The sequence below is a fragment of the Moschus berezovskii genome, chromosome X (genome assembly GCF_049115385.1).
Source record: "Moschus berezovskii isolate FMDL1 chromosome X, NW_MosBer_1.0, whole genome shotgun sequence".
NCBI lineage: Eukaryota > Metazoa > Chordata > Mammalia > Artiodactyla > Moschidae > Moschus > Moschus berezovskii.
In genome coordinates, this window is record NC_142488.1 from 3,438,852 (window position 1) to 3,451,040 (window position 12,189).

General features: G+C 42.5%; 1 protein-coding gene across 1 annotated transcript in view; it reads left to right on the plus strand.

Moving 5' to 3' along the window:
• The first annotated feature begins 2,781 nt into the window (after positions 1-2,781).
• The window catches only part of LOC148773201 (odorant-binding protein-like), a 42,770-nt gene continuing 33,362 nt past the window's right edge, over positions 2,782-12,189 (plus strand). Inside the window, exons 1-3 of the mRNA XM_088834001.1 lie at positions 2,782-2,859; positions 3,332-3,471; positions 10,066-10,133. Coding sequence (XP_088690127.1) covers positions 2,782-2,859; positions 3,332-3,471; positions 10,066-10,133 — 286 coding nt within the window. The remainder of the gene's footprint in view (positions 2,860-3,331; positions 3,472-10,065; positions 10,134-12,189) is intronic.

Sequence of the window (12,189 nt, forward strand, 5' to 3'; positions counted from 1 at the left end):
CTCTCCCTCTGGCTCTATAAAAGACCTGGCCTCCAGACCCTGACAAGATGGTTTCTTCGAGACATTCGTCTACCATCGTCTCAGCCAAATGTCCAAAGTAATTTCGATTCCTTGCAGTCCCACCACCTTTCTGGGATTCACTGGTCTGTCAGTAGCACAACTAGAGAGTCCATGTGCCATGACTAAAGACCCCAGCTGTGATGAAACAAAGATTTTGCGTGCAGCAACTGAGACCTGGTGCAGACAAATAAATTAATGCAGAAATAAATAAATCTAATACTATATTTTTGTAATAAAAGTCATATACACAATTACTTTCTTAAAAATAGTGGGCTTGTGTTTTGTTGGCTCAACCTTAGACTCTAACTGCATTGCAACCTTGACCATGTATCCTGGAGGCAAGCTGGAATTTTGAGTGGCCAAGATCAATAGGCCTCCTAGCACTGTTTAGTTAGGAGTTGCACAATCTAAAATGTAAAAACAGTGGTTACAGAAAGAAACAGAAAAGTAAAGCAAAATTAATAACCTGTTGTTAGAGGCTTCTCAGTTTCAAAAATACGAATAAATTTGAGGAGAAAACAGGAAGCTGTACCAAGCAGTACTTAGCTTTATTTGGAGGGAGTTACAGCAGTACTGTTTTTGTAAGATGGTTCTGGTTTTATTTATTATTCTATTGCCTACATTTTCACCAATATTAAGGAGAGCTGGGCTGAAAGGGCATACAAGACCTTTCAGTACAAAGCAATAGGTTTTTTTTTTTTTTAATCAGTTTCCTTAAGAATGAAATCTTATTTCTTTTCAATTCTATTTTTTAATTGGTGGAGAATGTTTTACAATGTTCTCTGGGCTCCTGCCAATGCAAATCAGCCATAATTATTCATTAATCACCTCCTTTTTGTGCCCCCTCCCCTCACCGCATTTCACCCCTCCAGGACATCACAAGCGCCTCTCTGGGCTCCCTGTGTTTCACCAACTTCTCATCAGCTGCATATCGTTTGCGGGGAAGAAACAGAGAGGCAGATATAGAGAACAGAGTGTGAGCACAGGGAGGGAAGAAGAGTACGGAGGCCAGTGGAAACCAACAGGATTACTGCAACTGTCGCAAGAATCTCTGAGAACTAGTGTCTAATTTCCCCTTGATTGGCAGTTAGAAAGACTTCCTAAGATTGGATGGGCCTAGGATACACTCCCAGGGGACACACGTTGGTAAGAGTACAAAAGGAAACTTTGGGAATGCTGGTGGTACAAAAGTAGAGATGGAGGGGTGATGATAAAGGGTATTAGCTGGGATCAATTGACCACTCAAATTTATCTGAGTCAGGGACTTCTCTCGTGGTCCAGTGGTTAGGATTCTGTCCTTCCCCTGCACAGAGTATAGGGTTCATACGGGTTTCATCCCTGCAGGAGAACTAAGAACCTGAATGCTGAATGGGTCAGCCTAGATAAAGAAACAAACCAAAAAAAAAAAAACAAAGAAAATTAATATCTGGGTCAAAGACCAAGGAGAGGAAACGGATTCAGGATATTCAAAGATATGAAACCTTCAATCACGCACTTTCCAGCTGAAAATATGACACGATAATATACAGAGGAATGCAGGAACAATGGAGATAACATGATAAAGTAAAAGGAAAAAATATAGATACTATTGTCAGTCCAGGTGAACATGAAGGGAAGTGATCCTCTGAGGATGTGAGCTGAGGCCGCCCTTGAGACGACAAACTCCCCTCAAAGGTCTGAATTCAATCCAAATGAAGGAATCTGAGCTCCAATCAGTCCCAGGAGCAGACAGCACTGGGTCAATTCTCACTTAGTTGACTCAGGAAATGTGAATCTCATTTCTTCTTTCCTATACTCAGAAAAAAATGAATCTTTTAAAGTATTTATTTGACAAATAACAGTGAATGAAGATGAAAATAAGTAAATTTTGATTAAAAAAAAAGACCAAAAAATAAAAAAATACTCACTGTTTCAGTGACCTACTGTTAGGAATTTTGATTTTTCCATTAAAAATTCTAACAATGGCAGGAACCTCTGTCCAGCGTTTTTTGCTCACTGTGAGAAACAACTGAGTTAGTGAATAAATATTGTATTACAGATTAAATTGGTAAAACGGTGTCTGGACAGAAATCACTGAAAATAAACTACTGATAGGCCTTCTTCAGATGACTTTCAGCAGTGTATTACCAGATCGCCCTCTTAGTACTTAGGAGGAAAAAGCCCACATTGGGGCAGGAGAAGGTGATGAATACTCTGTGCTGACCTGCTCCCCACCTCAGAATAATAGGATTCTTTCCAAGGTTCTCTTAGGAAATAGTGTTCCCTTGGCTAAACCACACTGTCAATCTTTACTTTTACAAAATAAATCTTACACTATCTCTTCCATATTAACAGAACCATGCAGAAGTGAGGCATATGTACCTGGGACAGCTCATCTCATTTTGGATCTCTTGATAAGCAGGAAAATAAATAATTGTCCTCTTGCTATATTGCAGGTACTGCAGTTTCTCACTTTAAAGGTCAAATGCCCACATCCACATATGCTTCTCTTAAAACAAATATCATTATTAAAATGACAGAATGCCAGAAAAGTTTATCTCTGCCAACAAGGATACTGAAGGTGCCATCTGTTTTAACTGTGGTCATATGACGAACAACCATTGGTTCAGGATGTGTCACGCCAACAGATACAGGCTATAAAAGCGGCAGCACTTTTGCATCCTTTCCAACCACTGGGACACCCTCGGCTTCTAGAGCAGAAGGGCCACGAGACTCAACAAGATGAAGGCTCTGCTATTCAGTCTTGTCCTCGGTCTGCTTGTTGCCAGTCAAGGTGAAGCTCAGACAGACGCCTCACAGGTACCAGGGCATTTGAACGGTGGACAAGCTTGGGAGGAGTTCTTAGCGTGTATCCGTGTGAGTGTCCTTTTCGAGGTTTTGGTCATGTGGACTGCTAAGTCTCGCCATCTCCCTGCAACTGAAAATTGCTCCATTCACTGGCTCTATGCCTGCTGTTTGTGAGGTCTGTATCATCTCTACCATCCATTCATCGGCTCTCGTGTATGTTCACTACTCGTGTAAAACCGAAGGATGGTCTCACAGGTGTTGGATTGGGTCTCCTGCATTTGACAACATAGCTCAAGCTATCTCAGTAATACCTCAATTATTTCCTTTATCTGAATTGAGTTTTCACGTGATTATATACGTAGGGCTGTGTTGATAAAGATAGGTAACTTCTGCTAAGTGAAAGGGCAGGGAACCACCTGAGGGATGGTATCGGGCAGAATTTACATAGATGGACTAAGTATTCTGAACGGATCTTTGCTTTTAGTTTACAGGAAGATGGTTAACCCAATACACGGCAGCCAATAACAAAGAGAAGATCACCGAGGGGGGGCCATTCCATGCTTTCAAGCGTTATATTGAGATTGATGAAGAAAATGGCACAATACACTTACAATTTTATGTCAAGTAAGTAAAACTCACCCAAAAGGAAAACACCTGTAAACTCTGGCCTGAGGGAGGGTGTCTCTTCCCCGTCTGCAGGAAGTTCTCGGGGTGATGTTGAGAGGAAGACACACTGAGCTGTGGGGCTGAGCTGGGGAGAGGGCAGTTTCTCTGTGAGCACCAGGGAATGTCCCGAAAAGTCTGCAGAGAGGGGAAACCAGAAGCTCCACTGTCATCAACTCATTAGAGAAAATAGGGAGGAAACAGCCGAGGAAAGAGGCTCATGTCCTGGAACCCACAGTTCCCACCAGGCGCTTGACCCCTTCCTGCAGAATTTGTAAGAGACGGTTCCCATTGAGCCCAGAAGTGAGAACAGTGGGGAGAGCACACAGTGAGCTCTGCCCTCGGGGCTTCCTCACGGGAAATTTCAACATCACTGAGTTTCCCAAAGTCGTCAGAGCCCCTAGTGACTTTCCCAAGTCCCTTCCCAGGCGCATCCATTGCACGTGACAGCAGTTCGATCACTGGTTTGGGAAGATCCCCTGGAGGAGGAAATGGTGACCCATTTCAGTATTCTTGCCTGGAGAATCCCATGAACAGAGATACCTGCTGTTCTATATAGTCCAAGGGGTCGCAAAAAGTCAGACAGCACTGAGCAACCAAGCACACACACACAGAGATCCAAGTACCATTCATGGAATGTCCACTATACGGCAGATGGTATCCTAGGAACATGCAAAGTATGGCAGAAATCAACACATTTCTTCAGCAATTATCTCCTACCCAACTCCACCCGAAAAAAGCAAACCAGAACATGGAACCTCAGGTATACATTGTGAGGAATAAAAATATTAAGAACAGAAACAACTAAATATGTTATGCTTGGAGATATTGCTTTATAAATATATATCACGGATTATGTATTGTATATAACCATATGTTACATAGCATCAGTTCATTCGCTCAGTTGTGTCTGACTCTTTGTGACCCCATGAACTGCAGCAAGCCAGGCATCCGTGTCCATCAACAACTCCCATACTTCACTCAAACTCATGTCCATTGAGATGGTAATGCCATCCAACCATCTCATCCGCTGCCGTCCCATTCTCCTATTGCCCTCCATCTTTCCCAGCATCAGGGTCTTTTCCGAGGAGTCAGTTCTTTGCATCAGGTGGCCAGAGTATTGGACTTTCAGCTTAGCATCAGCCTTTCCAATGAATATTCAGGACTGATTTCTTTAGGATGGGCTGGTTGTATCTCCTTCCACTTCAAGGGACTCTCAAGAATCTTCTCCAATACCACAGTTCAAAAGCATCTATTTTTCGGTGCTCAGCTTTTTTTTTACATTCCCGCCTCACATCCATACATGACAACTGGAAAATCCATAGCCTTGTCTAGATAGACCTTTGTTGGCAAAGTAATGTCTCTGCTTTTTAATATACCATCTCGATTGGTCATAACTTCCCTTCCAAGGAGTAAGAGTCTTTTAATATCCTGTCTGCAATCAGCATCTGCAGTGATTTTGGAGCCCCCAAAGATAAAGTCTGACAGTGTTTGCACTGCTTCCCCATCGATTTCCCATGAAGTGGTGGGACCAGATGCCATGATCTTAGTTTTCTGAATGTGGAGTTTCAAGCCAAACTTTTCATTCTCTTCTTTCACTTTCATCACGAGGCGCTTTAGTTCCTCTTCACTTTCTGCTATATGGGTAGTGTCATCTGCATATCTGAGGTTATTAATATTTTTCCTGGCAATCTTGATTCCAGCTTGCACTTCTGCCAGCCCAGTGTTTCTCATGATGTACTCTGCATATAAGTTAAATAAGCAGGGTGATATATACAGCCTTGACGAACTCCTTTTCCTATTTGGAACCACTCTGTTGTTCCATGTCCAGCTCTAACTGTTGCTTCCTGACCTGCATATACGTTTCTCAAGAGGCAGGTCAGGTGGTCTGGTATTCCCATCTTTTAAAGAATTTTCCACAGTTTATTGTGATTCACACAGTCAAAGGCTATGGCATAGTCATTAAACCCGAAATAGATGTTTTGGAACACTTTTGCTCTTTTGACGATCCAACAGATGTTGTCAATTTGATCTCTTGCCCCTCTGCCTTTCCTAAAACCTTCTGGAACATCTGGAAGTTCACGGTTCATGACTTGTTGAAGTCTGTCTTGGAGAATTTTGAGCATTACTTTGCTAATATGTGAGATGATTTCAATTGTTTGGCAGTTTGAACATTCCTTGCTATTCCCTTCCTTTGGCATTGGGATGAAAGCTGGCATTTTCCTGTCCTGTGGCCACTGCTGAGTTGTCCAAATGTATTGCCATATTGAGTGCAGCACTTTCATAGCATCATCGTTTAGTATTTGAGATAGCTCAACTGGAATTGCATAACCTCCGCTAGCTTTGTTCATAGTGATGCTTCCGTGGGCCATCTTCACTTCACATTCCTGGATGTCTGGCTCCTGGTCAGTAATCACACAATCGAGATTATCTGAGCCGTAAAAGTCTTTTTTGTATAGTTTTCTTTGTATTCTTGCCACCTCCTCTTAATATCTTCTGCTTCTCTTCGGTCCATTTCTGTCTTTATTGTGCCCATCTTTGCATGGAAAGTTCTCTTCAGTTCAGTTCAGTTCAGTGTCTCAGTCGTGTCCGAATCTTTGCGATCCCATGAATCACAGCACGCCAGGCCTCCCTGTCCATCACCAACACCCGGAGTTCACGCAAACTCATGTCCATCGAGTCAGTAATGCCATCCAGCCATCTCACTCTCCGTCGTCCCCGTGTCCTCCCATCTCCAATCCCTCCCAGCATCATACTACTTTCCAGTAAGTCATTTCGTCGCATGAAATGGCCAAAGTATTGGAGTTTCAACTTTAGCATCAGTCCTTCCAATGAACATCCAGGATTGATCTCCTTTTGAATGGACTGGTTGCATATCCTTGCAGTCCAAGGGACTCTCAAGAGTCTTCTCTAGCACCACAGTTCAAAAGCATCAATTCTCTAGCATCACAGTTCGGCGATCAGCGTTCTTCACAGTCCAACTCTCACATCCATACACGAGCACGGGAAAAACCATAGCCTTGACTAGAAGGACCTTGATTGGCAAAGTAATGTCTCTGCTTTTTACTATGCTATCAAGTTTGGTCATAACTTTCCTTCCAAGGAGTAAGAGCTTTTAATTTCCTGGCTGCAATCAGCCTCTGCAGTGATTTTGCAGCCCCCAAAAATAAAGTTTGACACTCTTTCCCCTATTTCCCCATCTATTTCCCATGAAGTGATGGGACCAGATGCCATGATCTTCGTTTTCTGAACGTTGAGCTTCAAGCCAACCTATTCACTCTAGTCTTTCACTTTCATCAAGAGGCCTTTGACTTCCTCTTCACTTTCTGCCATAAGGGTGGTGTCATCTGCATATCTAAGGTTATTGATATTTCTCCCGGCAATCTTGATTCCAGCTTGTGCTTCTTCCAGCCCAGCGTTCCTCATGATGTACTCTGCATATAAGTTAAATAAGCAAGGTGACACTATACAACCTTGACGGACTCCTTCTCCTATTTGGAACCAGTCTGTTGTTCCATGTCCAGTTCTAACTGTTGCTTCCTGACCTGCATAGTATCTCTAATTTTCTTGAAAAGATCGCTAGTCTTCTGCATTATATTATTTTCCTCTATTTCTTTGCACTGACCACTGAGGAAGGTTTTCTTATCTCTCCCTGCTATTCTTTGGAACTCTGCATGCAAACGGGTGTATCTGTCTTTTTCTCCTTAGCTTTTTGCTCTCTTCTTTTCACAGCTATTTGTAAGGCCCCTCAGATAGCCATTTGCTTTTATTCATTTCTTTACCTTGGGCATGATCTTGCTCCCTGTCTCCTATGCAATGTCACGAACCTCCGTCCATACTTCATCAGGCACTCTGTGTATCAGATCTAGTCCCTTAAATCTATTTCTCACTTCCACTGTTTAATCATAAGGGATTTGATTTAGGTCATATCTGAATGATCTAGTGGTTTTCCCTACTTTCTTCAATTTAAGTCAGAATTTGGCAATATGGAGTTCATGATCTGAGCCACAGTCAGGTCCCACTCTTCTTTTGGCGGACTGTATACAGCTTCTCCATCTTTGGCTGCAAAGAACATAATCTATCTGACCTCACTGTTGGCCATCTGGAGATGTCCATGTGTAGAGTCTTCTCTTATGCTGTTGAAGAGGCTGTTTGCTATAACCAATTCGTTCTCTTTGCAAAGCTCTTTTACCCTTTACCCTGATTCATTCTGTACTCCAAGGTCAAATTTGCTTGTTACTCCAGGAGTTTCTTGACTTCCAACTTTTGCATTCCAGTCCCCTATAATGAAGAGGATTTCTTTCTAGGATGTTCGTTCTAAAACGTCTTGGAAGTCCTCATGAAACCATTCTATTTCAGCTTCTTCAATGTTACTGGTTGGAGCATAGACTTGGATAACCGTGCTATTGATTGGTTTGCCTTGGAAATGAACAGAGGTCATTCTGTCGTTTTTGAGACTTCATCCAAGGTCTGCATTCCCGACTCTTTTGTTGACCATGATGGCTACTCCATTTCTTCTAAGGGATTCCTGCCCACAGTAGTAGGTATACTGTTCATCTGAGTTAATAATTCACCCATTCCAGTCCATTTCAGTTCACTGATTCCTAGAGTGTCAATGTTCACTCTTGCCATCTCTTGTTTTACCGCTTCAAATCGTCTTAATTCTTGCACCTAACATTCCAGGTTCCTATGCAATTTTGCTCTTTACAGCATGGGACCTTGCTTCTATCACCAATAACATCCCAAATGGTCGTTGTTTTTGCCATCCCTTCATTCTTTCTGGATTTTGTGTCTACTGATCTCCAGTAGCATATTGGGCACCTACCGACCTGGTGAGTTCACCTTTCAATGTCTATTATTTGCCTTTTCATACTGTCCTTTTCTTTACTCATCACTACATGTCTACGCCTAGAGCCATAGGTAAGAATAGATCTGCATATTCTAAACATCTTGGCTCTTCACGTGAGCAAATTATGCAGTCTGAATCATGTTTCCCAGCGTCCTCTCTCAGCACCAAGTTTAAAACTGTTATCAGTATCTGCATATGAAAGGAATCACGTTTTCCAAGCCATATGAAAGGAGTTTGTCTGCTCAGATAAAATGTTGTGTATTTGCAGTTATTTTGGATAATTGTTGTGTTCCCACTTTGTGGTTGTTTTTCAGTGAGCTCAATACATTTCAATTCCCTAATGACTAAGAGGGCTTCCCTAATAGTTGAGTTGGTAACAAAAGTCTGCCTGCAATGCAGGAGACCCTGGTTCAATTCCTGGGTCAGGAAGATCCCCTGGAGAAGGGATAGACTACCACTCCCGTATTCTGGCCTGGAGAAGTCCATGGACTCTATAGTCCATGGGGTCACAAAGAGGTAACATGAATGAGTGACTTGCACTTTCACTTTCAATGGCTGAGAACACTCACCACACTTCACTGTGGGCATTCTTTTCCAAGGTGTCTCTTCAAAATTTAATGCAGTTCCTATGGGGTAAAATGCCTTTTAGTATTTGTTTCATGAAAATTCTTTAAATGGGCCAAATACACCTTTATCACATACATGTACAGAGGACAAATGTGAAGCCACGTACTCCTGTTATAGAGGTGACAATATATACTTATCATATACTATATCCATAAATTTCTTCATGATATCGTACAAACACATCTTGCGTATTTAAGAGTTTGCTTGTGTAAGTGTCCGTGTGAGTGTGAAATGTGTCTGTATACAGACTTGTGTCTTTCAAGTTTATTCCTCATATGGTATTGTGATGGAGGAAGAGTGTGTGTTTAGAGAAAATTAAACTTTTTTTTTAAATTTGTGATTTTTTTCTCTCATATTGTCTAATGAGGGCTTCCCTGGGAGCTCTTACATTGTGTAATAAAGCCTGGTGGATTTCATGTTGTCTGATAAGGCCTGGTGGCTCTCATATTGTTTAATAAGGGCTTTCCTGATATCTCAGAGGGTAAAGAATCTGCCTGTAATGCAGGAGACCCAGATTCGATCTCTGGGTCAGGAAATTCCCATGCAGAAGGAAATGGCAACCCACTCCAGTCTTCTTGCCTGGAGTTTCCCACAGACAGAGGAGGAGACTGGTGGGCTACAGTCCATGGGGTCGCAGAGAGTCAGACACAACTGAGTGACAAACTCTTTCCTTTCATTGTCTAATGAATCACTGCCAGGGTTGTGACCATGCTCAAGGTTTGTCTTGATGGCTATGCCTCTCAATTTTCAGAAACCATATAAAGGAAAAGTTCATTCTTTTTCTTTCTTCCTAAAATTCTAGATTTCACCATGGTTATTGTCTTACACACGACCTGTTTTGTATCTGTGGTTATCTTTGGAACTACTAGTCAGATTTAGTGTGTCGACAAATCATCCTTGCCGCTTGATAATTGCTGGATCTGAGACAGCATATGTTGTCTCTTTTGAAGGCCAATTTGTTCACCAGCACTGAGGTGATACCTGACACATATTCTTGGGTGTCATACAGAAAGAATCCTAAATATACATCAAGTTTTTATTATGTTAATCAACCAACATGAATATATTTTGTTTTTAAGGAAGAATGGAGAATGCATCAAAAAATATGTCTCAGGCACAAAGGAAGGAAACGTTTATGCTCTTGACTGTAAGTATGAATGTTTCACTGGAAAGACGACGTTCAGGTAGAAATCTTGGTCTCAGCTTTCTTCACTAATCCCATACACCTGAATTCTACTCCCACTGAAAATCAGAGGTCAGGGACTGGAAAGCCTTCCCTCAACGGAGTGTTACTCAGCGAGACCAGATCCAGACGTCTTAGACCGTGAAGTTAAGTGGGTCTTAGGAAGCATTATGGAGAAGGCAATGGCAAGTCACTCCAGTACTGTTGCCTGGAGAATTCCATGGATGGAGGAGCCTGGTAGGCTGCAGTCCGTGGGGTCGCTAAGGGTCGGACACGACTGAGAGACTTCACTTTCACTTTCACACATTGGAGAAGGAAATGGGAACCCACTCCAGTGTTCTTGCCTGGAGAATCCCGGGGTCGGGGGAGCCTGGTGGGTTTCCATCTATGGGGTCACACAGAGTCGGACATGACTGAAATGACTTAGCAGCAGCAGCAGGAAGCATTATAAAATACGCTAGTGGAGGTGACAGAATTCAAACTGTGCTCTTTAAAATCCTAAAAAGTGATGCTGATAAGGGTTGTAAGCAATGTGTCAGCAACTTTGGAAACCTTGGGAGTGGCCACAGAACTGGAAAAGGTCAGTTTCCATTTCAATCTCCAAGAAAGACCATGACAAAAAATGTTCAAACTACCGAACAGCTATGCTCACTTCACATGCGAGCAAGGTTCAGTTCAGTGCAGTTCAGTCGCTCAGTCGTGTCCGACACTTTGCGACCCCATGAATCACAGCATGCCAGGCCTCCCTGTCCATCACCAACTCCCGGAGTTCACTCAAACTCATGTCCATCGAGTCAGTGATGCCATCCAGCCATCTCATTCTCTGTCATCCCCTTCTCCTCCTGCCCCCAATCCTTCCCAGCATCAGAGTCTTTTCCAGTGAGTGCTCAAGATCCTTCAAGTCAAGATTCAGCGGTACATGATCAGACAACTACCAGAAATATAGTCTTTTTTTGGAAAAGGCAGATGAACCCGATCTAATTGTCAACATTCACAGGATCATGGAGAAAGCAAGGCAATTCCAGAAAAAAAACAGTTTTTTTTTTTTTTTCTGCTTCATTGACTATGGTAAAACTTTTGACTTTGTGGAACACAACAAACTGTGGAAAATTCTTCAAGATATGGTAATCCTGGATTGCCTTACCAGGCTTCAGAGAAACCTGTATGTGGATCAGTCAGCAATAGTGAGAACTGGACACGCAACAACAGATTGGTTCAAAATTGGGAAAAGAGTACAAGATAGTATATACGGTCATGCGGCTTCTATAACTTATATACAAAGTACATCATGCTGAGTGTCAGGCTGGGTGAAAGACAAGGTGGAATCAAGATTGCTGGAAGAAATAGCAACAGCATCAGATATGCAGATGATACAACTTTATGGCTGAGATTGAAGAGGAACTAAAGAGTCTCATGATAACGGAGCAAGAGGAGACTGAAAAAGCTGGTCTCAAACTCAACATTCAACACCAGGAAGATCATGGCCTCTGGTCCCCTCACTTCATGGCAAATAGAAAGTGCAAGAGTGGACGCAGTGACAGGTTTTCTCTTCTTGGACTCGAAAATCTCTGAGGATTGTGACTTCAGCCACGTAATTAAAGATAACTGATATTTGGAAAGAAGGCTGTGACAAACCAAGAGAGCTTAGTAAAATGCAGATACATCACTTTGCCAACAACGGCCCGTTTAGTCAAAAGTATGTTTATTTTTTTCCCCGCATTTATGTATGGATTTGAGCGTTGGACCGTAAAGAAGGCTGCGCACCAAATAACTGACGCTTTTAAACCGTGGTGCTGGGGAAGACTCTTGAGAGTGACTTGGACTGCAAGGAGATCAAACCAGTCCATTCTAAAGGAAACCAGTCCTGAATATTCATTGGAAGGACCGATGCTGAAGCTGAAGTCCCAGTACGTGGGCCACCTGATGGAAAGAACTGACTCATTGGAAAAGACCCTTATGCTGGGAAAATTTAAAGGCGGGAGGACAAGGGGATGACAGAGGATTATATGGTTGGATTGCA